Consider the following 23,056-nt stretch of genomic DNA (forward strand, 5'->3'; position numbering starts at 1 on the left):
TTGCATGATCTGCTGACCCTTCATGTTGTCTCCTTTTAAAACGTTTACCCCTTCCCTTTGGTCAAGGGCAGATTCATGCATATCTACAGTAACTCCTTCAGCAGCTACACATGAAACATAGGTGATCTTTGGCCCAGGAAACGTTTTATATTGCACACATTATGAAAATGTTTAACACGGTTGCTTAATGATTGCTAAAGGTGTGGTTAAGTTCTTTAATAAAAGTTTTTGTCAGTGATTTATTTCTTCATGTGGAGAGAGACATCGTGAGAATATGGTCAAACTCCTCTACGCTTTTATTTTAAATATCTAACTAAATATTTAAGTGAATTCTAATTACAGCAGAGGTATTCACTCTCTAGAAACTTCTATTCCATCTCTGAACCCACATGACAAACGATCTTACACCTGTACGCAGGTTTATGAACACGGTGCATCCCCTTTTTACTTTCGTCATGCAGCTATTCAACAGAGGTGAACTCTGATTATTTTGGCTCTGATCCACTTTGGGCACCAAAGTTGTATCCCGTTCTCTCCAAAACCAGCCTCGACATGTTTTTCACGACAAGCAGCAGAAGTTATCCTGGTTGTCAGTTCTGGCCCTTCTCATTCGATTTTCTCAGGAGGAACAACTTCCATCAGCAGCTGGAGGTGAATGGTGATGGGCCCTACAGGGGAACGGAAGTCATGAGGTCTCCATGTCGTCGTCAGCACAACATGAAACTGTATTTAATTCATTTGAGTTGTACGTTTTGAGCAACCATTTTATTCTATAGGATACTGGTGGTCAAGAATTATCAGACATATTTCAATAACTTCAATTTTGATAGAAACTCCTGAATTTCAGTAAAAATGAAGAGTAAACTTACTCATGATGTTGCGTGCCCATTTGACCTTCAGGTGGACGAAAGGGTAGTAGAGGAGAAGTCCACTGAAGATGAAGATAGTGCAGTAGAGGTACTCCAGCTCTGGCTTGTCAATGATGGGAGCCAGGACTAAGTAGCAGGACACCAGGATAATCACGCCTGGTATGACAATCGGCACCTTCGAGTAGTCACACAATTACACAACGTCGACTGTTAAGTGTTTACTTGTGCTTCTGCCCCATGATCACAACCCCACCTGAATTCCCTTAAATAGTATACAATATTATTTTATATAAATTATAGCTCCAAACGGACACTTTCATTATTTCTACAACTGCAAACAAATAATGCATAAGCCTATTGAGAGTCAAAAATCAACTTGATGGCATTTCACTTTCAACCAGCAAAAACATAAGCAAAAAATAAGACTAAAATTTGATCTAGTGCATAGAGGTGAGACAAAAAAGACAGTGTGTTTGCAAAAGCTTGATTTCATTTTAAAAATTCAAGCCTATATTGGGGTTTCTATTAAAGGAACAGTGTGTAGGATTTCGCAGAAATGGAATATAATATTCATAACCATGTTTTCATTAGTGTATAATAATTGTGTGTTGTGTGTTGTGTTTTCGTTAGCTTAGAATGAGCCCTTCATATCTACATGGAGCGGGTCCTACTCGTGAAATCCGCCATGTTGCGCTGCCATGTTTCTACAGCAGTCCAGTACGGACAAACCAACCACTGGCTTTAGAGAGAGCCTTTCATGTTTTTGTGTTACCTGAAGGCCACCGTAGTTCTCCGACACATTTGTGAAACTGCGGTTAAGTGAGCCGCAGAGTGCAAAACCTTGGTACCGCCAGCTGCCATCTGACTTCAGTTGCTCCTAAAGTAGTGTTATTATGGTATGGATGGCCTCTGAGCGAGGCGAACGGTGTTACCACGGTTTTGCGCTTGGCGGGTTACGTTACTGCGGTCTTGGAAAGGGAGGAGTGAGCGGAGGGGTATTCAGTTGGTTGCAATCTGCAACCACACCATTAGATGCCGCCAAATCCTACACACTGTACATTTAAGAAATGTTGATCGGGTAACACCTGTCCAGTTAAAAATGCAGATGTTGTCTAGATTAACCTCTTCAGCAAATATTATATTCACTGTCTCACCACCTAATCAGTTCATAACACTATCACTGTGCATACCAACATCAATGACTTGAAACAATCACAGAAAAGCGGCACTAGACTCATTTGACTGTGCGTAAAGATACAGATTGCAGTTTCAAGATAACACAAAGCACCAGAAACCATAAACTTGTTGAGTCATACCACTATAAAAGAGGAGCTTCCTCCAAAAAAAGACAACTGAAAACTCTTGGATCAGCGAAACCTCACCTTAACTGGTCGATGGAGCTTCTTTCGGGTGAAACGCATGACTATTATAGTCAGCGCTGTCAGACCATGAATACTCCACTGAACAAAGCTGAAGTAGTTAATGAGGATGTTGATGTCTGCTGGGATAATGTAGAGAATAGCCAACGCACCCTAAAACAGACAGAAACCAAACCGAGAAATAGTTGTCTACTTATGAGGAAACAACACAGTGAATCAATTATTTATCAGAACTTGCATGATATATTGTAAAATTTATAAACTTTAAATTGTCACAAACTATACTTAACACAAAGTGAACGACCATGCAGTGATTTAATCATTAAAAAGTCAGCTGATCATGTAAGACTAAACTGAAAGGGAATCATTAAATATGCAGGACTCACATTGAATATGAGAGCAGGGGCTGGAGTGTAGCGCCTCAGGCTAATATAGGATAAGATTTTAACCATGTGACCTTCTCTGCCAGATACATAGGCCAGCCTGTGAGAAGAAAGAGATAGAAATATGTTTTGGGTTGTTGAGTATTCGTACTGCACTTTCTTGAGTTTTCTTTTTTTAACTTCTATCTCTTTCCTCTTGTCTGTCAAAGTCTTTAACGCCACATCAGTATTCTTGCTTTCACTTAATTCAAAGTCTGTTTACTGGTGCTTTCTTTCTCACACCTACAAATATGCCCATCACATTGTTTTACACCTACTGTATTTCGTAAATAATTTGACATTTGTTTATTTTACCTGCCAGCGGTGAAGCAGCTTCCATTGGCAGAGCCGAATGTCGAGAAGACAACAAAGAGAGGAACGATCCAGGACAGAGGGTGAAGGACTCTGTCTCCAAAAGTCTATAAGGAGGCACAAACAAAACCTTCAGAAAAGACAAGGGAATACTGAACTGTAAGAGGTTTAATCGAAAAATCTTGTTGGAATAACCAAAAATGATACACATACTGTAAACATATGTGAAAAAAACGATTGGCTGCTGTAGGCAGTTCTCATTAGGGGAGAGTGGGGTAAGATGAGCCAATTTTTACTTATGCTGTCCTCGAGGTTAGGAAAAATGAGACAGAAGCAGAATGAAAACTTGAACCTTAAATTCAGGATCTCTCCTATCAAATGAAATGATCAGCATGCATCCATCACAAAGCTGTCTGGAAAAAATGACCTTCCCAAAAAAAGTGCTCCTGTGGCTCAACTTGCCCCAGGTAAGGGGTAAGTTGATCCGAGTCAGTGGGTAAGTTGAGCCATCGTGGGGTAAACTGAACATCTGAGTTTTTAAGTTTAAACCTCAGCATAAGTGTGTTAACAAACAGTTTCACAGTTATGAACTTGTGAGAACAAACCACCAGTGAGTTTCAAGACCATTGAACAATCAAAATATCATTCAATATTCAACAATATTCCAGTCGTCAAGGTTGCAGTGAAATATGAACTGTTGCTCCCTTCTTGCAGTTCCTCCAGCCTTTTGAGGTTGAGGTAGCTTCTTCAGCACATCACTCAGTGGAAAAGATGCCTCATTCTTTTCCTTCAATACAAAGGTGGGCTTCTCACGTCAAGTGTTCCCCCGGATTCTTCTGAGAAATCTTGCACTCACTTCGTTGCCCTCCAGGCTCTCAACCAAGCCAATGTAATGGTAGCTCCTGCCTTTGGATACAAAGTTTACTATGACAAAGTCACCAACTGACAGATCTGTGATGTCTGATTCACTTCTCTCATCATTAGAACTCTCATGCTCAGAAGTGTCATCAAATGGGATGGCATCACACTCTCCTCAGAACTGCTGTACGCTGTGATTTTCGTCTTGGTCTTTGGTTTGACCTAGGCCTACCTGCTAAACCCTGCTCTTTCCAGTTGTTGGGGACAGGAAGGTTGTTCTTTCTGCCAATTCCAATGCCAGTTCACAGCATTTCTTTGGAGTAAAGCCGTGGAACTGTTCAGCCAGCTTCTTGATATGGTCTGCAAGCTCCTTGTCTACCACCTCTGTGAGGACCCTCTTTGCCTCTGCTGTTCCACTGTAACCAACTGTTTTAACTTCCTTTATCTCCCTCTTCTATAAAGGTTAACACATAAAAAAATCAAACCAAGTTGTGTAACACTCAACAGTAATACCATTTTATACATCAGAGAATTCATTTGGTTAATTTATGGTGGGGTAAGTTGAGCCAGTGGCTCGGAATAATAGTAGAATATTAGTGAGCCATTGGCTCAACTTACCCCATAGCCTTTGGCTCACTTTGCCCCATAGCTACCATTTTGGAAAAAATGGCCCAGTTTAGCAATTCAGGCTAATCTTTAGCGAAGGGATTAACATGGTGTTATACCTTAGTAAATCACCAACGTGTATAATATATTTTTTTAGACCTGGATAAATTTGCTTTGACCTAACATTCATTATTCCTGACATGCAGAAAATTTACTTTGACTGGGAAAAAAAATGTTTTTGGTGTAAAAAAGTACTTACTACTTCTCCCATGTGCTTAACTCCATCACAGCAAGATAGAAATGATGGGTACTTCCTGAATTTATGGTCACATGACAAAACATAATCACAGTTGCCAAGATACAGGGGGTGGGTCAACTTACCCACTGGCTCATTTTACCCCACTCTCCCCTACTGTAAATCTTCTTTTAATTTAAAGGTGCTAAATGCAACATTGGGAGCATTTCTGTTGCCTCCGCACAGCTCTCAACATGGCGACGGCTGAGCCAGCAGCTCACAGCTAACGGTGCTAACAGCGCGAACACCACCAAGACATTACAAACTTAGGCTTTGTCCAAAATCTTACACTGTGCACTACATATCCAATATGTGTACTATCGTTGTAACCATGTAACCATGGTGATCTGGGCCAACCTCATGTGACCAAATTGACGGTTTGTTAGTATCATAGTGTGAATTAATTTAAAATAGTCACTATTGCATTGATATTTATGCCGCCGTAGTGTAATATTTCACTGGAAATAGTATGCAATTAGCTATTGGTTCCATACTAAGGCTTCGGACGTACTAGAATATCTCACATACTATTTTAGCGTACTAAGTGGCATGTTAGTATGGATTTACGGACGCAATCTAATTTCAAAACTCCCTGGCTATCAACGTCTCTACCTATAACCATGGCAACCTTTTATGCTTCTTACCACGGCAACAGCTGGAGACGCCAGCATTTCGGTGGGGGTCATAACAGTGAAGTAGGAGACGTTGACCAACACGTAGCACACAGATACCAAAGGGATCCCAATGAGGATGGCCAGTGGCAAGTTCCTGAGATGAATTGACAGAAAATCGATTTATTAAGTGCAGCCTACCTTGTCAGACATGCTGCTCTGACTGTTTATAATGACCATTACATAATTAATGTAATTACACAATTAAAAAAAAACTTGTATAGATACCTCTTAAAACTAATGAGAAGTAAAAGGACCAGGGCCGGCTCTAGCCCTGGGCGAAATTTGGATTTGGAGCCCCGTCACTCTAGGTTTAGGGTTCAACCCCCTAGAAACCTAACCCTGGCCCCATAAACCACAACACACATCAGACATCACAATGGTTTGGAGTGAAATTAACATTTTTAATTCTATAAATAACTGTATTTATAATAACATAAATAAATAATTGGTCCCTGATCATTTTTGCTGTAACGAGAGTTACAGGGGTGAAAAGTGTATTTTTTTCTTTCTTTCTTTATTTGTTCATTTCTCAATGCAAAAAAGAGCAAGGGCACTCACTGGCATTTATTTATTTATTTATTTATTTATTTATTTATTTATTTATTTATTTATTTATTTATTTATTTATTTTAAAGGGGGACCAACGCCCCAGGAAAGTGGCGCCCTGGTCGACCACCTATATGGTCTCTGCCTTAAGCCAGCCCTGATAAAGACCTCTTCAAAATGAAAGATGAGTCTTAATTTGTCTTACCTGAATGGGTTTTTCAGCTCTTCTGTAATGAAATTCAATTCATTCCTAAGAAAACAAGGAATATGTGTCATTTAAAGGCAGCATAATGCCATAAAATAAGAAATACAAATTTCTTTGGTTTTCCGAGGGTTGAATCCACACATTTGGAGAAAGGGCAGAGAAAGAGAGAAAGGCTGAGAGGGGTCACAGTGCTCCTTATGTAAAGTCAGTATTGCAGGAAAAGGCTCATCGTATCGGTTGAGAAAGCACACTTCAATGCATAGCTTTAGAGAGGAGTGTGGTCAATCCTATACATCATGTTAAAGGGCAAAATGAAGTTAAGTATAATCGTTACCATCCGTCATAAGCCCAAAGCCCATTATAAAATGCAAGTCCGATTGATCCAACAGACGGCGATGTGCCACCAAACGCATTTGACAAATTCTCAGTGTTTCCTGCACACAAATACACAACAATACGTATGTAATGTTAATTGTTATTATTAAACGTAAAGAGTTGTATATTCAAGACACTGGTAGTACAAGCAGGCTCACCTTGTGCCAACATAACCATGCCAGCTACCACTATGATAAGAATGATGAAAAGTTTGGCGAGAGTGAAGAAGTTCTGCACGTAGTTCGCCAGTTTGACACTCAAACAGTTGATGGAGACGATCAAAACTGAGAAGACACAAGAAATTTAAGAATATAAATGCAGAACAACGTTCTTTCTTAGACATTTGAAATGAATTGCATATCTCAAAGAAGAGTTATTTCTATACTTTTATTACTTAAAAAATGTCCCTTTCCTTTTGACGTAGATGTGAACAATGTTATATAATATATATAATAGTTCACAATTGTTTTCCTTTGTCTTGTTAAACTGTTGTAATGATGTAGAGAATTAGATATAGCATATAGTCAAAGCTGTCAGTGAACTATGTTGCCTCTTATGTCCTGGAGTCCCCAGACAAGCTAATTACAAACTGTACTGAACATACAGTATATCATTCACCAGGCAAGCTGTCTTTCTTATAACTTTAAACTTAGGTCATTTTTTATTCACATCTGCAAATTTTTAATTAAAAAATAGTTGGCCAGTGTTTTGGTGCTCTGTATTTCCTCAGCTTATCTCAACATGGTTGCCAGGTCACAAACGTTCACATTTTACAGCTAAACAGTACACTACAAGATGTTTCTGAAAACATTTGAGGCGAGAAATAGGCATTACAGTAACAGAATATTGATTCATATTTGATCATTGCTGCCTAGTTTGACCGTTTGATCAGAGGTCGCGACTGATTGACAGCTGCTCAGAGACGGCAGGCTCCAGCTCGGCTCTGATTGGTTGTTTTTCTCCGGTCTGTGAAATCTTGCAGATGCCATTAGGAGCACCGGAGGACACAGAGGCACATTATTTTTTTCAGATTACCTGTCTCATGCACTACTGTCAGGATATAGTGACCGTTTTATAAAAATAACTTTTTTAAATTATATTTGCTCCAATTATACCCACTGCAGCTTTAAGTCACAAGGATTAAAGTAAAACTTACATATAGCTGCTGCTGACAGACACTTGGTAACAACAAGAGGAGGAGTACAGCCGGGGTAAAAAGGAGCAGAGGCATATTCTGCAAAGCTCAGAGTGATGATGGCGAAGGACGAGGGCTTCAGCACCATGACACTGGTCCAGGAGAAAAGGTAGGCTGGGAGGGGACCAAAAGCCTCCATTAAATACGAGTACTCTCCCCCTGACTTGGTGATCATGGTGCCAAGTTCAGCATAGCACAGTGCTCCTGTTTAGCCACACATACAGATACACGCAGAGAGAAGAGGAGAGATGTAAAACAAACTCATAGGGGACTTTTATAATTGCATCTGGTAGAAAAAATCAAGGAAAGATCAGAAGTTGCTCCTACAAAGAAACAGGTTCAAACAACCTCTCTGCATACACCCTTTAAAGCCAGATCTGTGTTAATAACTTTATCCCCAAGGATAATAACGCAACCTCAATGATAGAGAGTAGACTAAAAGACTAAAGGTGATAGTTTATGTGAAATATTATACAACACATTTCACATTAATTGTTAGTTTTTTTTTATTGAAAAGGAAATAAAGGGATTAAGGGGAAATATAATAATAGACTTTAGAAAACAAAATACAAATGAGTCTACTGCGTAAACCATATCCGATCCAGTGTTTTCCCTGGAATTTTATTATGGTCTAAGGAGGAGTGGTCAAGTAAACGTGCCAAGATCACAGTGACCTGAAAACTAATCTGAAATAAAGTTTATATGTCATAAAGGTTCAAAGCCAAACAAACTGCAGCTCATAATTGTTTCATTACACAGATCTTTTTTGTGTGTTAGCAATGACTACGTACATAGTAATGTATGTTTTTGCTTTAAAATCAAGTAAATAATCCCATAAGAAGATGCCAAAAATATGACAAGAGCAATGTGTATTAGGTTAAGTGCACTATGAATCTCTGAGCCAGTCTCTATATTAAGATATAGAAATGAAAGCACAGAGACAGACATCTCTCATGCTGATTACTGTAAAGTGATGTATTGGTTTGGATGTTGTTCTCACCCAAAGCGGCTAACACGCCACAGGCCGCCCAGATGAGGAGGCACGGTCCCACAGCTCCAGAGTACAGCAGAACAGATTTGGGAGAGATGAAGATGCCCGAGCCAATCATTGTCCCCACAATCAGACAGATACCACTTATCAGACCAATCTGAGAACACACATGAAGAAACAATGGTACAGGTTCAATACAGTTGAACTTCTTGAACGGTGTAGGAAATGGGAATGTGACGTCACCGACAGCTAGTCGGACATTTTTGGAGGGTAAAGGGTAAGAGTGCAATCCGCTGGCTGTTTAAGTGTCAAGTGTCAAAAGATAACACAAAACACTGCAGAGTGAATAAAATTCAAAAGCCGAATTGTAGTATATATAGTATACAGTCAAGCACAAAGGTAGGCTTATGTCATAGGTTTCATGTTGCAAGATACAAGTAGATTAAATATGCAGTATTAACCACAGAAGACGAGGTACACCGTGGACAGGTCGCCAGACTATCGATCTCCTTATTCGTAAGAATTGATATCATTAACTAACTTTAATTGTATAATATATGGCCCCTTTGCCTATGTCAGCCTCTCTTTATATGAGTATTTGTCTTTCACACATACTTTATACATTTCTGATGATGAACGATTGACAGATGACAGATGAATAGACCGGTGACAGATAATAATAGTCTACCGTAGCTCCGTACATTCCCTATATCTGCAGGGAAATTCAACCAGAAATTGTTATAAGGAAACTTTCCTCGTTACAAGTTGTCCTTACTTGAGTATATTGTTTATTTCAACACAAATCTGGTCTTTCCAGCGTATATGTTCGACAGACAGTCATGTGTAACACATCATAAGGAGATATCTAATGGAGTCAGTCTCAGTGTCTCCAATCACCAGACAGAATCAGTTTCACACGTTTGATATCAGGCACATCCTCAAGGTCCCTCTAATCTAATCTACTGGATAGCCTGCATCTCCCACACAAAGCCAGCTGTGTAAAGGCCATTGTGAGCCCTCTTCTAATTAGATGAAGGCCAACCAAAGCTAAAAGGCGAGTTTTTTGCTGTGTACCAAATAGATGTTTTATGTACAATGTTGCAAAAACTGCAGAAATAAGGCCTTTGTTTTAGATTTGTTCATGTGTGTGGTCCAGACTGAAATATTTCAACAACTATTGGATGGGTTGTCATGATTTTCTTTTAAAGACATTCATGGTCCCCAGAGGAGGAAGACGCCTCTTGACTTTGGTGATCCCCTGACTTTTCCTCTTGAGCCACCCCGAGGCCGACACTGTTGTTTTTTAGTAAAAAGTCTCAAGAACAACTAAATGGATCCCCATGATATTAGGTAAACACATTCATTGTGCCCCTTAGGATGTATCCTAAGCATAGACTGTATACAAGAAGTGGATATAGTCACCGTGACGTCACCTATTGGTTTGTGGACTGACATTTTAAAGCCTCGAGTTCGGATGCATTTTTGCTGTCACCATGTTGGTTTTTTGCAACCAGAAGTGACTCGAGAGGGTAGAGCTAAGTACAGCCAAATGCTGAACAGGATAATTTAGGCGACCAAAAATGTGAAAATTAACTTTCATGAACTGAAAACACACTGTAAAAGATTTAAAGTTCTAAGACGAAAACACGGACAACTCCCAGGCCGGACAACGCTGTAGTAGCAACCTGTCAACTACAAGTTAGCCACGCCCTAAACTTTAGGGCGTGGCTAACTTGTAGTTAGTAGGCTAACTTTATGGTCTATTTAAAGTCAAATAGACCATAAAGATGGCGAAGACTTGAAACCAGCGATTGAGACCATAAACTCATGTTTACAATGTCTACTGAGGTAATAAATCAAGTGAGAAGTAGGGTCAAGTAGGGACTTCTCTACAATCAGACTTGTTTTTACAACCAGAGGAGTCACCCCCTGCTGGCTGTTAGAAAGAAGGCAAGTTTAAGACGCTTCAGTATTGGCTTCACTTTTCAGACCTAAAGGTAGCCCACTGATCCTAATGACTTTAGTGACCCACTAACTACTATATTCCCACCAGTCTCAGCAGTATTTTGTGTTTAGTACTGATTAGCAAATGTTAGCATAATAAAACACTAAACTAAGATGGTAAACATTACCAAGCATGTTTGCATGCTAACCTTAGTATTTAGCTTAAAGCACCACTGTGCAAAAGTCCAGCTTTACAGAGCTGCTCGTATGGCTGTACTTTGGTCTTGTTTTATCTGAGCATGCAAAAATGATTAATGACCACTATGATGTGGTTATTTGCAACTGGAATGGATGCTTAGAAAGAATCCAAATTCATCCACAAGCAACATAGACACTTCGTGGATTTCATCATGATGGCCTGTTTTTCATCTCAACTAACCAGATATGTCACCTTAAATACACTTTTAGTAGAGTGAGGAGAAATTAGGTAGTGCTAGTTTTTAATTTGTCATAATAATTCTAATTTATTCAGTGAAATTTATCCTTTCAGTCCCTGTAAATTCACATTAGGGCTTAGGGAGCTTAGGGGGTCTGGACAACCCCACTGAGTGGATCACTGTGGAGTTAATATGTAGAGACGGTTGTTGTGGTACTCCCTGGTACTCAGATCAAGCCCCCATTACTGCGAAAAGGTACGGATGGTGGGATCCTACTGTGTGAACACCTAATCAGACTTGTTCTCAGGAACACACACGCATACAGGCAAACAGATACACACACTCACATCTTGTTGAAGCACAGCAGCCTTCACAGGCTTCTTGTCTTTGGTCAGACATTCCAAGCCGTGGCCGGTGGAGCTGTTCTGTGACTCCTTCCTTTTCATGGATCTGTCTTCATCCATTTCAGTCTGCTAGTGCATGAGAAAACGCAAATGCATGACCACATTTTACACAAGTTACATGACTTTTTAATGACACAAGTAGCATTAGTTTATGTTGCATTGTTAAGTTGTCTAATCTTGATAAGGTTTACAAGGAAACAATGTGACCTGCTAGTACCTGCAGTATAATTTCCTCTCATTTAGCTAAACAATGAGGCTCACACAAGCAAAACAACTTCCATCCAACACCCACTGTATTAACATTGTTAATCCTGTGATTTTACTGATTGTATTACTGTAAAAGGCCTTGATCCGGATTTTGACTTTGAGTTTGACTTTGCACAGTGTTTCTTTAGGTTTATGAATATTTCACTGTGGCACAGTGGTTCTGAGCCACAAATGTATAGACATACCAAGTGATATCTTACAGCATTATAGTTTTTCTCATTTGCTTTGGCTCAATTCTCAAATGAGAATTATTTTTTTCAAAACAATAGGTTCAAATCTCTGAACAATTTGTTTGTTGTTCACAACAGATTAGAATTGCTCATTCATTCAAGCAAATTGCATGTGTTTTGGCACATGTGTGCAAAGAGAAAGAACAATTGTCTACAATTTGCACAATAACCACTTGCACACGTCTCTGATCAAAACTGAGGAGTTGACTCTCAGAGAAATTGTCTGAATACTCTTCATAACTTCTAAACATTATTTCATCGTTTGAGCCATCACATGCAAAATGATCCATTCAATTGTCAAAATCTGCCAGACTACATGTATATCGCATAATGACATGGTGTTACGTACTGTGAGGAGGTACAATTTGTTGTTTCTTACCTATTTTTTTCATTGTTGCAGGCTTTGTTTTTAGGCATAGATGTCATTTTGTGTCATATTCTGTTTACTGTATATGACTTTACATGAAGGATCAAGGGTGAGTTTAAAATACATGTAACACATTGTTACACATATATTTACTGTATAAACACACCTATTACTGTTTCAACATACTACAGTATTGACTTTTCTCAGTAAACTTTGACCTACTGTTGAAATGTGAATCTGAAAAGCTCAGTGTGAACCTTCAGCTATATAAAACTGACATTCTTGTATAGTAGCATGCAGGAAGTAGTCAATATCAACAAAACAGAGATTTGTACAGAGTATAAGAATAATTTACAGGGTTGACTGGTGAAAAAACATGTAAACATTTTGACCAGCACGGCTCACATGATGACAAAACAATTTTCATTTTGGTGGCATTAGCCAGTTTACTGACACAATAACTAGGTTTTGAAGCATGAATGAAGTGTTTTGAGTGAGTTACTACCTTTTGCAAACATGCAAATAGAGTTGTGTTGTCCCATCAAACAGTTGTGATAATTGCACTTTACAGTTTAGAGAAATTTAAGACTGTTTAAAAAAGATAATGAGCCAAAGCGATGGAGAAAAACTGTAACTGTCAGTGGAGCAGCTCACAAAAGGGTTGACAGGTTTAGTCTTTTATAGAGAGACTTTGTTTACAGAAAAGCAGCTAAAATTCTTTATTTTGGTTTAGGGTGGATTTTAATTTTGCTGTAAGAGGACCACCATATATTCAAAGAAGTACCCTGTGTAAACCATTGTTTCTGATTGTGATATAATTTTATAGACAGACAGATAGATAGATAGATGGATAGATAGATACATAGTTAGATAGAGAGTATAGACCACACTCAGTCAATATGTTAGTGTTTAACTTCAAAATGTTGTGATAACTGTGTGATAACTATGTAATGTAATGGATAAAGCTGAGTTAAAGAAGTTGATCTTGATACATGACAATAAATAGATGAATAAATACATATTTCAACAAATCTTTCACTCACATATGACGAAAACCACCTCAGTAATGCTCCATAAACCTTGAATGTTTCAAGCCCCAGCAGGTAACAGAGATATGAACAACCCACAAATGATACTGGGTCAAGTTCAACAGAGGAGAGCAGGAATGTCTTGATACAAATGAAAACCTGGGGCTCCCTGTGACCGAGCACACCGCTCCAGTGGGAGGTTCTCACATCTGATTGGACATCCTGGACAGCCCTGGATGAAAGGGTGGTGGGTGAAGCAGAGTTGCTCTTTAGACACTTTCAGGACAGTTTCAATTTTCAACATAAAACATTGAGAAACTTCCTCCTCGCTGAGCGTACCTAGCCTCCACAATGCTTCTTTGATAAGGACACATGACACCCCTGAATGTGTGTGTGTGTGTGTGTGTGTGTACATTTGTGTATGTGTGTTACATTCCCTTTCTAATCTGCCTCTCTTCAAAAGTCTCTCTCTGTCAGACAACTTGCATTTTATGCTTTACAGTATGTTCTCCTGTTTTCTTTCTTTTTTCTTTCTTTTTTTTTAATCAGTGTATTATCAGATTTTTATTAGTCTCCACTTCAGCATCAATTGTGTTGAAATGTCAAGCCTCTGCTTCGTTGCACGTGTGTGTAAACTCCAGCTTTTCGTTGCAGACTGTTAAAGCCTCTGAAATGACAAGGGGTTGAGCTATAAATATGAGACAAACTAGTTCATATAGTCGGACAAAAAGAAGAAATTTGTGCACTAAAATGTGCAGATCTGTGGATTGTTTTCAATAGCACATGTATGACTTTTGAGGAATGCTTTAAGTTGAATTTCTTAACATTTAAAATCAAAGGTAGGAATAACTTCAATAATTCAGCCTTTGATGAATGTGCAGGGTGTAGTATGATATAGTCTCATAAACAGAAATAAGTAGCAGGTTTGCACTGTGCTCTATTTATTTACACTATTTATAAAAGTAAATTTAAGTCTAACAAAATAATACAGGACATGGCTAGTCAAATGACAACAATCTGGAAGTTTTACTGTCTCATCTACTATTGCTTTGTATCACTGACCTCCTCTGATGGCTGCAGCTCTTGAGGCATTGTTGAAATACAAATGACATGTTTTTATGAAGCCTGTAAGAGAATTTGAACAGCGGCCGCAGACAGCCAGCCTCGCCTGCTCATGGTAATCTGCTAAAACATATGAACTCAGTAACCCAGAGAACAAAAATGTATGACCAAAAAAAAGTTTCAGACACATTCACTGGGGCTTAAGATCTGACTGTGCATTTATAGCAACAATTGAGTATACTTGCAGTGCTGCATATCAACTAACTGAGGAAGAAAATATTCCCAAAAAATGTGGAAATAGTTTGTGATAAAGCAAGAATCACAGACTATATATTTATTTACCGGATTGTGATATTTCAGTTAAACAGATTTGCAGCTGAGACTGTGAGCACTGTGTATAAAACATATAGTCAGATCCTTTTAACACTGAGACAATTATTGAAATATCAAACAGGCATTAAACCTGCAGTAGGCAGAATGTTTTTGGCATCATTGGGCAAAAATTACATAATAATCTTTCAGCATAACAAGAGAAAACTAGACTTCTGCACCTCGTCATGGCTCAGTTTTCAGGCTTTAAAAAATCTAGGGGAGACTTTGGCCAAGTTCATTTCAGAGAGGCTCTCTCTCTGAAATTAACTTGGCCAAAGTCTCAAGTCATTGAATGAACAGCCAATAGGAACGCTCTGTTCCTATTGGTTGTTCATTCAATGGAGGCAGCTGTAAATCGTTTGCAAACTCCAATCAAACGGTCAAACTAGGCAGAACTGATCAAATATGAATCAATATTATGTTATTATAATACCTATTTCTCACCTCAAATGTTTTCAAAAACATCTTGTAGTGTACTGTGTAGCTGTAAAATGAGAAAGTTTGGGACCCGGCAGCCATCAGTTGAGGAAATACCAAGCACCACCCACCAGCCAGAGCAAACTTTCTCATTTTACAGCTAAACTGGGAAGCTCCATTAAAATAACAAGTTATATTACAATTATAAAAGGAAATACTTTGTACAAGGGCATATTAAGAACATATACATATCAGGAAGTATGAATGTACATATATAAGAAATTCTTTGTACAAGGGCATATTAATAACATATACATTAAGAACATATAGGGGAGAGTGGGGTAAGATGAGCCAGTGGGTAAGTTGACCCACCCCCTCTATCTTGGCAACTGTGATTATGTTTTGTCATGTGACCATTATTTTAGGAAGTACCCATCATTTCTATCTTGCTGTGATGGAGTTAAGCACATGGGAGAAGTAGTAAGTACTTTTTTACACCAAAAACAGTTTTTTCCCAGTCAAAGTAAATTTTCTGCATGTCAGAAATAATGGATGTTAGGTCAAAGCAAATTTATCCAGGTCTAAAAAAATATATTATACACGTTGGTGATTTACTAAGGTATAACACCATGTTAATCCCTTCGCTAAAGATTAGCCTGAATTGCTAAGCTAGGCCATTTTTTCCAAAATGGTAGCTATGGGGCAAAGTGAGCCAAAGGCTATGGGGTAAGTTGAGCCACTGGCTCACTAATATTCTACTGTTATTCCGAGCCACTGGCTCAACTTACCCCACCATAAATTAACCAAATGAATTATCTGATGTATAAAATGGTATTACTGTTGAGTGTTACACAACTTGGTTTGATTTTTTATATGTTAACCTTTATAGAAGAGGGAGATAAAGGAAGTTAAAACAGTTGGTTACAGTGGAACAGCAGAGGCAAAGAGGGTCCTCACAGAGGTGGTAGACAAGGAGCTTGCAGACCATATCAAGAAGCTGGCTGAACAGTTCCACGGCCTTACTCCAAAGAAATGCTGTGAACTGGCATTGGAATTGGCAGAAAGAACAACCTTCCTGTCCCCAACAACTGGAAAGAGCAGGGTTTAGCAGGTAGGCCTAGGTCAAACCAAAGACCAAGACGAAAATCACAGCGTACAGCAGTTCTGAGGAGAGTGTGATGCCATCCCATTTGATGACACTTCTGAGCATGAGAGTTCTAATGATGAGAGAAGTGAATCAGACATCTCAGATCTGTTAGTTGGTGACTTTGTCATAGTAAACTTTGTATCCAAAGGCAGGAGCTACCATTACATTGGCTTGGTTGAGAGCCTGGAGGGCAACGAAGAGAGTGCAAGATTTCTCAGAAGAATCCGGGGGAACACTTGACGTGAGAAGCCCACCTTTGCATTAAAGGAAAAGGATGAGGCATCTTTTCCACTGAGTGATGTGCTGAAGAAGCTACCTCAACCTCAAAAGGCTGGAGGAACTGCAAGGAGGGAGCAACAGTTCATATTTCCCTGCAACCTTGACGACTGGAATATTGTTGAATATTGAATGATATTTTGATTGTTCAATGGTCTTGAAACTCACTGGTGGTTTGTTCTCACAAGTTCATAACTGTGAAACTGTTTGTTAACACACTTATGCTGAGGTTTAAACTTAAAAACTCAGATGTTCAGTTTACCCCACGATGGCTCAACTTACCCACTGACTCGGATCAACTTACCCCTTACCTGGGGCAAGTTGAGCCACAGGAGCACTTTTTTTGGGAAGGTCATTTTTTTCAGACAGCTTTGTTATAGATGCATGCTGATCATTTCATTTGATAGGAGAGATCCTGAATTTAAGGTTCATGTTTTCATTTTACTTCTGTCTCATTTTTCCTAACCTCGAGGACAGCATAAGTAAAAATTGGCTCATCTTACCCCACTCTCCCCTACAGTATATACAGTATAAGATAGATTTTTGTGTGAGAAGGTGTCGTATGAATTATCTATTTAAAAGTCTGATGGCCTGGGGGGAAAAACTGTTATTAATACCTATCATATTCAAAATATAGGCTATTATACTCTGTATTATTGTAGGTAAATGAAAGAGCCTTTCCAAATACTTTGTAGTAAATAACGCCCATTAGTTATCCGGTTAACGTCATTAGACGCCTAGCCAATCCTAGTGCTTGAATGCTATAGAGGGCGGGTCTTGTTCAGTCGACTAACCAATCAGAGGCAGAGTTGGGCGCATGAGCAGACGTAGAAGACTTTAGTCAGACGGAAGTGGGCATGTTTTGTTTTTGTTGCAGCTAGCTGAGCAACTCAGGGACTCAACTTTCAACAGTATTTAGTAGAAAATAAGAGGTGGTTTTAAGGATGAACACCAATTTGAAGCACTGGAAGGAGGCGGCTACTCTCATTTTGGCCGCCGGACACAGGCTCGGCGTAGCGGACACTTTGTCGTCAAGGACACCGTTGCTGGGCAGCAGTAGCTATGGACACCTGCCGCACAAGTCCTGCTTCGACTACGACGTGTTACTGCTCAAACGAAGCAGTAAAAGCGGATTCATGCCCAACGCGTATGTGTTTCCCGGCGGCCTGGTGGACTCTTCAGACTTCTCCAGTGAATGGCTGGACATCTTCAAGTCTTTCAGGAGCTCTCCTAACTTTGGTTTGAGGAGTGTCACCCAGCCAGAGACTACTAGACCTCCCATGTTCGCCACAGACCGACTGAAACTGGGCTCTCCTATACCTGGACACGTCGCCTTCCGCATCTGCGCCCTGAGGGAGACGTTTGAGGAGTCAGGTGTGCTCCTAGTTGTGCCCAAACAGGAGGAGAACAGTGTGTTAAAAAGCATAGAGGACAACAAGTGTGCCTCTAATCAGGTAGACCCACTGCATTACAAAGCAAACCATCTGTGCAGTGGTGAGCTCACTAAGTGGAGAGCTCTGGTGAACCAGAACCCCTCCAACTTCATCAGGATGTGCAGAGAGCTGCAGGTGTTGCCCAACATCTGGGCTTTGCACGAGTGGGGCAACTGGCTGACTCCGAAAGGTCGATACGGTGTGAAGAGGTTTGACACAGCTTTCTTCATCTGCTGCCTGCAGGAGATCCCACACACACTGCAAGATGAGAAGGAGATAGTGCGCTTTCAGGTGATACATGATACCACACATTTATAACAAATCGTTGAGTGCAGGATATGTCAGTGCATTTCACAGCCTAAGAGACAACCACAACAACAACACATAATAGATGTAACTCACACTCTGCCTTTTATTTACTCCTCTACTTCATGTTTTTTTTTTTTTTTACATTTATTCTTTGATATTGCAATATATTGTTATTAATTATTTTATTTGTTTGTTTGTTTTATTGACACAACAAACATTAATTACTTCTTTATTGTTTTCTTCCATTTACATGCATGTTCTTTTTAAATATCTATATATATTGTAATTTGCTTAATGAATTGTATATATGTATATATATGTTTTTGTTTTTATTTTGTTCTTTTTTTATTTTTATTTATTATTGATGATGTAATCATTAGAGCTGAAACAATAAATTAAAGGTCCCATATTATAAAAAAGTGAGATTTTCATGTTTTTTTAAAAGCAGGCTTAAGTCCTATATAAATACTGTGAAAGTATGGAAACACTCAATCCACAGGGAAACACACACAGCCCGTATTCAGAAACTCTGTATTTGAAATAAGCTGTCAGGATTTCTGCACATTCGTGATGTTACGAATATACAATATTTAGACCCTTGACACAATTTTTAACGTAAGCATTCTAAATGTGTCCCAGTTTATTTCCTGGTTGTAGTGTATGTGAATGTCATCAGCTGACAGGAAGTATACATGGACCCAAGCTGTTGCCGAGCAACGCAATTCCTTTGCAATTCCGTCAAAATGCGCTAAAACGGAGCATTTCAGACAGAGGGTAAATAAATAAATAAGGCATATTCAGGCAGACAGTATGAGGAAAATAAAGTTTTTTTTTAACATTACAACATGTGAACATGTTCTAGTAGAAACACAAAATACAAGTCTGAACCTGAAAATAAGAATCATATGGGACCTTTAAATCAACAGAAAATGAATCACAACTATTCTAATTTTCTTCTAGCAAAAGTGCTAAACAATTCCTAGTTCCAGCTTCTCAATCCTCTACCTTTCTCTCTCTCTGTGTGTGTGTTTCAGTGGTCCACACCCTCAGAGGTGCTCCAGAGCTACTGGGCACGAGAGTTGTGGATCGCCCCTCCACAGGTCTATGAGCTCAGCCGCATGTGCCGCGTCCCTTTGCTGAATGACCTCCACAACTTCTCCAGCCAGCGGGCTGCAGAGGGCTGCGAACAGTGGCTGCCTGTTGTTTCCTCAAAAGATGACTGCTACCTATCACTGCTGCCAGGTAATGATTGTCTGTCTTATATAACCCACATCCAAACTAGCTGTGAAATAGGGCCGTCCCGAATACCATTTTTTTTTGGGCTTTGAAGTTTCAGTGAGAAATATTCAAAGATATTTGATGCTTCGTAGAGCAGCACGGCGTGGCAGGCTGACATGTTCTTCTGTCTGTCTGTTTCCATCTCCCCCGTTTCAGTGCCTGGGACAGTGCCACTGCCGCACTACTGTGCACACAGGCACCTCTACATGCAACAAACAGCGATATCTGTCTGAGAATAATAATTAATAATGTTGTGTGATTATTCCTTATTCAATGGGCTATTTTGGGATATATACATAATAATTACATACTTATATATATAAAAAAAAATGAAAAAACAAAGCATTTGAATGGTGATTTGGAGGTTGAATACCATGGCAATGGTCGAAGCTTTGACTAAAGTGGGGTTTTTTTATGGGATTTGTTGAAATTAAAATATAGAATATCATCAACCTCATTTTTTAAGAATTAGCCAGGGCTGTAGTCAAGACCAACTTAATCAAGTCCAAGACCACGTCCAGTCGAGTCCAAGTCAAGACCAAGTGCAGAGCAAATCGAGTCCTGTTCAAGACCATAATCGGTTATAGTGTCTTTCTAATGCTAATATAGGCTAGTGATTAATGAGTTAGGATGGACAGAAATAATCTACCTATAAACAATATTGATCTATCTTCTAACATCAAACTAATCAATGCATAGAATTTAGGTTTGAGGACCAATATAGCTACATTCATAAACCTTGAATTTGAGCCGATATTTGCTATTGAACTTTTTATCCCGGGACCACCCCAAATATGCCTATAAGCAGGGAAAATTTCTTTTTAATTCAATTTTCATTTTCAATTTATTTATTGAGATTATTATTAATACAAATAGCATGGAGTTTAAACTTCGTGTTAAAACTACAGTGTTTTCTCCTTTGTTCCTGGGATACAGGCTATATGTGTTGTACACAAGTAAGCTATATGTGGTGGAAAAGAGGATTGTTTTTTATCTGTTTATGATCATATGCATTGGTCCATTATTTCTTGTGAGGCAGACTCTATCACGCACGACAACATTGAGGAGAAAGAGAGAGAGAGCGAGAACAGTTAGTGATCCAAAAACTTTGTTTGATTATGAAGCTCAATGTTACTGTACAATTCTCAGGTGTTTCAGTGAAGTAACTACACTGCAGACTGAAATCTCTACTAACAGTGACGAACAGAGTGACAGCTGACTCACATGAACTGGTCCAGCGTGGGTTGAATGCACACCAGCAGGTCCGTGTTATACAGTACGTCTGGTGTATGAAATATCTGTATCGTCACTGCGCTACAGTTTTATAAACTATGATAATTTGGTCACATCTCTCGTTCAGGTGCCGTCTCACTCCCTCTTCCTCTCATTGCAATTGTCGCACTCATAGAACTAGAGTTCCTTTTTTTTACCGTGGCAGCCCCCAAATTGCGTTTTGGGATATTTTTATCAGCAGTGCTGTGCCGCTGTTGAATGCATATACAGGAAACGCTGGTAGAATCAGGCAACGTTCTGTACAACTGGTCCCAAATCAGCAGCCAATAACAACTTGACCAGTTTGCAGTTGCCATGCCCGAGACCAAGACATGTCCGATTCCAACAAATCACGAGTCCAAGACAAGTGCAAGACTTCAAAAAGGTGGACTCGAGATGGTGACTGGACTTGAATACTACAGCCCTGGAATTAGCCTTAGGGAAAACAAACAGGTTGAGGTAGTTTAGTGACTGGATTCTAACCGCTGCTATTGATATTATTTATAGTAGCTGTTCTGCTGGTATCATTTTCTAGCTGAATACCTATGATAGATTAACCATTTGTTGTTTTTTTCCATCCATCTTTTATTTCCTCTTGGACTGTCCATTTTTCCCAGGTGACAAAGACTACCCACTGGACACCTCTGGAGAGGCTGAGGTGGGTACGAGCTCCGACCCTCAGCTGGAGAATCCTCAGGATGATTCTGCACTGCACCGCTTTGTGATCGTAGATTCATACAGTGCAACTATACAGATCACCATCCCAGCCAAGTGCAATCATCTGCTCCCCGTTGTAGAGCAAACCATTTCACATGACTCCAAAAGTCAGCTTTGACTTGCCCTACCTGCTGTACGAGTCTCACAACTCTTTTGAGCACATGCAATGAAGCAAGCAAGTATGCTGCTTATGATAATATCAGATTGGCCTTTTTCACAGCAGACATTTTGACTTTTCACAGTAGGAAAAGCACAGATGTACTATAATGATACTATTAACACTAACGATTGCTCTGTTCTATTCATCATTGACTACCCCCTGGAATTCTGTTCATCATTACACACCATTTTGTTTAATAAAAAGTTATTGAATAAAGAGGGAACATAAAGCTCTCCACGCTAACAAGCTTGCTAACGATCAGTTAGCAATCTCATTAGCTCAGCTTGGTCCCTAACGTTACTACAAATCAGTCTCTGAACCCACCGGCTTCCAGTCTGACGGCGGATAAGCCTCTGGGGTCAAGGGGTTATTTCTGGAGTTCTGGTGTAGCCAGCTGATATCTGGGGCAAGACTTCCTTTTCTGTGCGCTGCTCATTGTTTACCCCAGGTTAACACTGTTAGATCTGTCAGGTGCCTTTGTTTGCACTGTTAGCACGATTAGCTGCCATATTGAGAGCCGTGTGTAGGCATTACGTATGCTCTGAATTTCGAATTGAGCGCCTTTTAAGGTGCTCTTTTTTTTTCTTCTTCCATGTTGACTGTTACATCAAATTCATTGCCATCAGATCTAGAGAGGTCTGTCCCTCCACCTTCTCCTTTACTTGTTTTTTTATATATAACTAATTTATAATTTACAAATAAGAAGTGATTGCTAATGGCCTTATTGTAAAAAGATTTTACTCGGATACTAATTTCTATTTGCAGCACACATAAAGTGAGGAGGCCACTTTAAGAGGATCATCAGACTTGTAGTGGTTCAGGCCAAATTTGTTTTAGTGTATGCTGCTGGCTTTTGTTTGATCAATGGAACTCATTCCTTAAGAAATATGCTGATTACAAAAATATGACCGTTAAATCTGATTTTTTTATAATTATTTATTATGTCAAAGCTATTGCCGGGGGGGGGGCAAAATTACAAGGGATCTTGCTGGCCCACTCGTGGTGAGATATTAAGAATCGTGTTCTATGTGGAAATACATACTAAACAGTTTTTTTAAAGATGCTCTAAATGACATTCAGAGCATTAATATAGCATCAAACAACTATTTACTATATAAAGATATAGAGGACTAATGTTTACCTGAGCAGAGAATGAATTCTGTGTGTGTTGTAACCAAGTGAAGCCAAGTGCCTTAAACTTGCATTCTT

The 23,056-nt window shown here is 39.3% G+C and overlaps 2 protein-coding genes across 3 annotated transcripts; one reads left to right on the forward strand and one right to left on the reverse strand.

Moving 5' to 3' along the window:
• Positions 1–203: 203 nt before the first annotated feature.
• On the reverse strand, positions 204–13,705 carry LOC119499904 (b(0,+)-type amino acid transporter 1-like). 2 transcript variants are annotated; one of them, XM_037789142.1, is made up of 13 exons: positions 13,420–13,705; positions 11,456–11,578; positions 8,737–8,884; positions 7,698–7,940; positions 6,700–6,825; positions 6,501–6,600; positions 6,167–6,211; positions 5,386–5,509; positions 2,986–3,089; positions 2,635–2,731; positions 2,252–2,401; positions 870–1,044; positions 204–668 (listed from the first exon to the last, which is right to left on the reverse strand). In XM_037789142.1, the coding sequence occupies exons 2-13, from the start codon at positions 11,570–11,572 to the stop codon at positions 607–609; spliced, it is 1,491 nt and encodes a 496-aa protein (XP_037645070.1). In that variant the 5' UTR covers positions 11,573–11,578; positions 13,420–13,705; the 3' UTR covers positions 204–606. The 2 variants fall into 2 exon arrangements, with proteins under 2 accessions (XP_037645070.1, XP_037645062.1); XM_037789134.1 differs by having other exon boundaries at positions 11,456–11,581.
• Positions 13,706–17,469: 3,764 nt separating this feature from the next.
• On the forward strand, positions 17,470–23,009 carry nudt19 (nudix (nucleoside diphosphate linked moiety X)-type motif 19). The gene is made up of 3 exons (XM_037760035.1): positions 17,470–18,402; positions 19,455–19,662; positions 21,588–23,009. The coding sequence occupies exons 1-3, from the start codon at positions 17,623–17,625 to the stop codon at positions 21,803–21,805; spliced, it is 1,206 nt and encodes a 401-aa protein (XP_037615963.1). The 5' UTR covers positions 17,470–17,622; the 3' UTR covers positions 21,806–23,009.
• Positions 23,010–23,056: the final 47 nt, after the last annotated feature.

The sequence above is a fragment of the Sebastes umbrosus genome, chromosome 2 (genome assembly GCF_015220745.1).
Source record: "Sebastes umbrosus isolate fSebUmb1 chromosome 2, fSebUmb1.pri, whole genome shotgun sequence".
Classification (NCBI taxonomy): Eukaryota; Metazoa; Chordata; class Actinopteri; order Perciformes; family Sebastidae; genus Sebastes; species Sebastes umbrosus.

Bases quoted from the DNA above. Each gene is read 5' to 3' on its own strand.
- nudt19 (XM_037760035.1), top strand. From the start codon at position 17,623: ATGAACACCAATTTGAAGCACTGGAAGGAGGCGGCTACTCTCATTTTG. The intron at 18,403-19,454 runs GTGATACATGAT...TGTGTGTTTCAG, and splicing joins AGGAGATAGTGCGCTTTCAG to TGGTCCACACCCTCAGAGGT. The intron at 19,663-21,587 runs GTAATGATTGTC...CATTTTTCCCAG, and splicing joins CTACCTATCACTGCTGCCAG to GTGACAAAGACTACCCACTG.
- LOC119499904 (XM_037789142.1), bottom strand. From the start codon at position 11,572: ATGGATGAAGACAGATCCATGAAAAGGAAGGAGTCACAGAACAGCTCC. The intron at 5,510-6,166 runs GTAAGACAAATT...AATTCATCTCAG, and splicing joins GAGCTGAAAAACCCATTCAG to GAACTTGCCACTGGCCATCC. The intron at 2,732-2,985 runs GTAAAATAAACA...TTCTTCTCACAG, and splicing joins AGCTGCTTCACCGCTGGCAG to GCTGGCCTATGTATCTGGCA.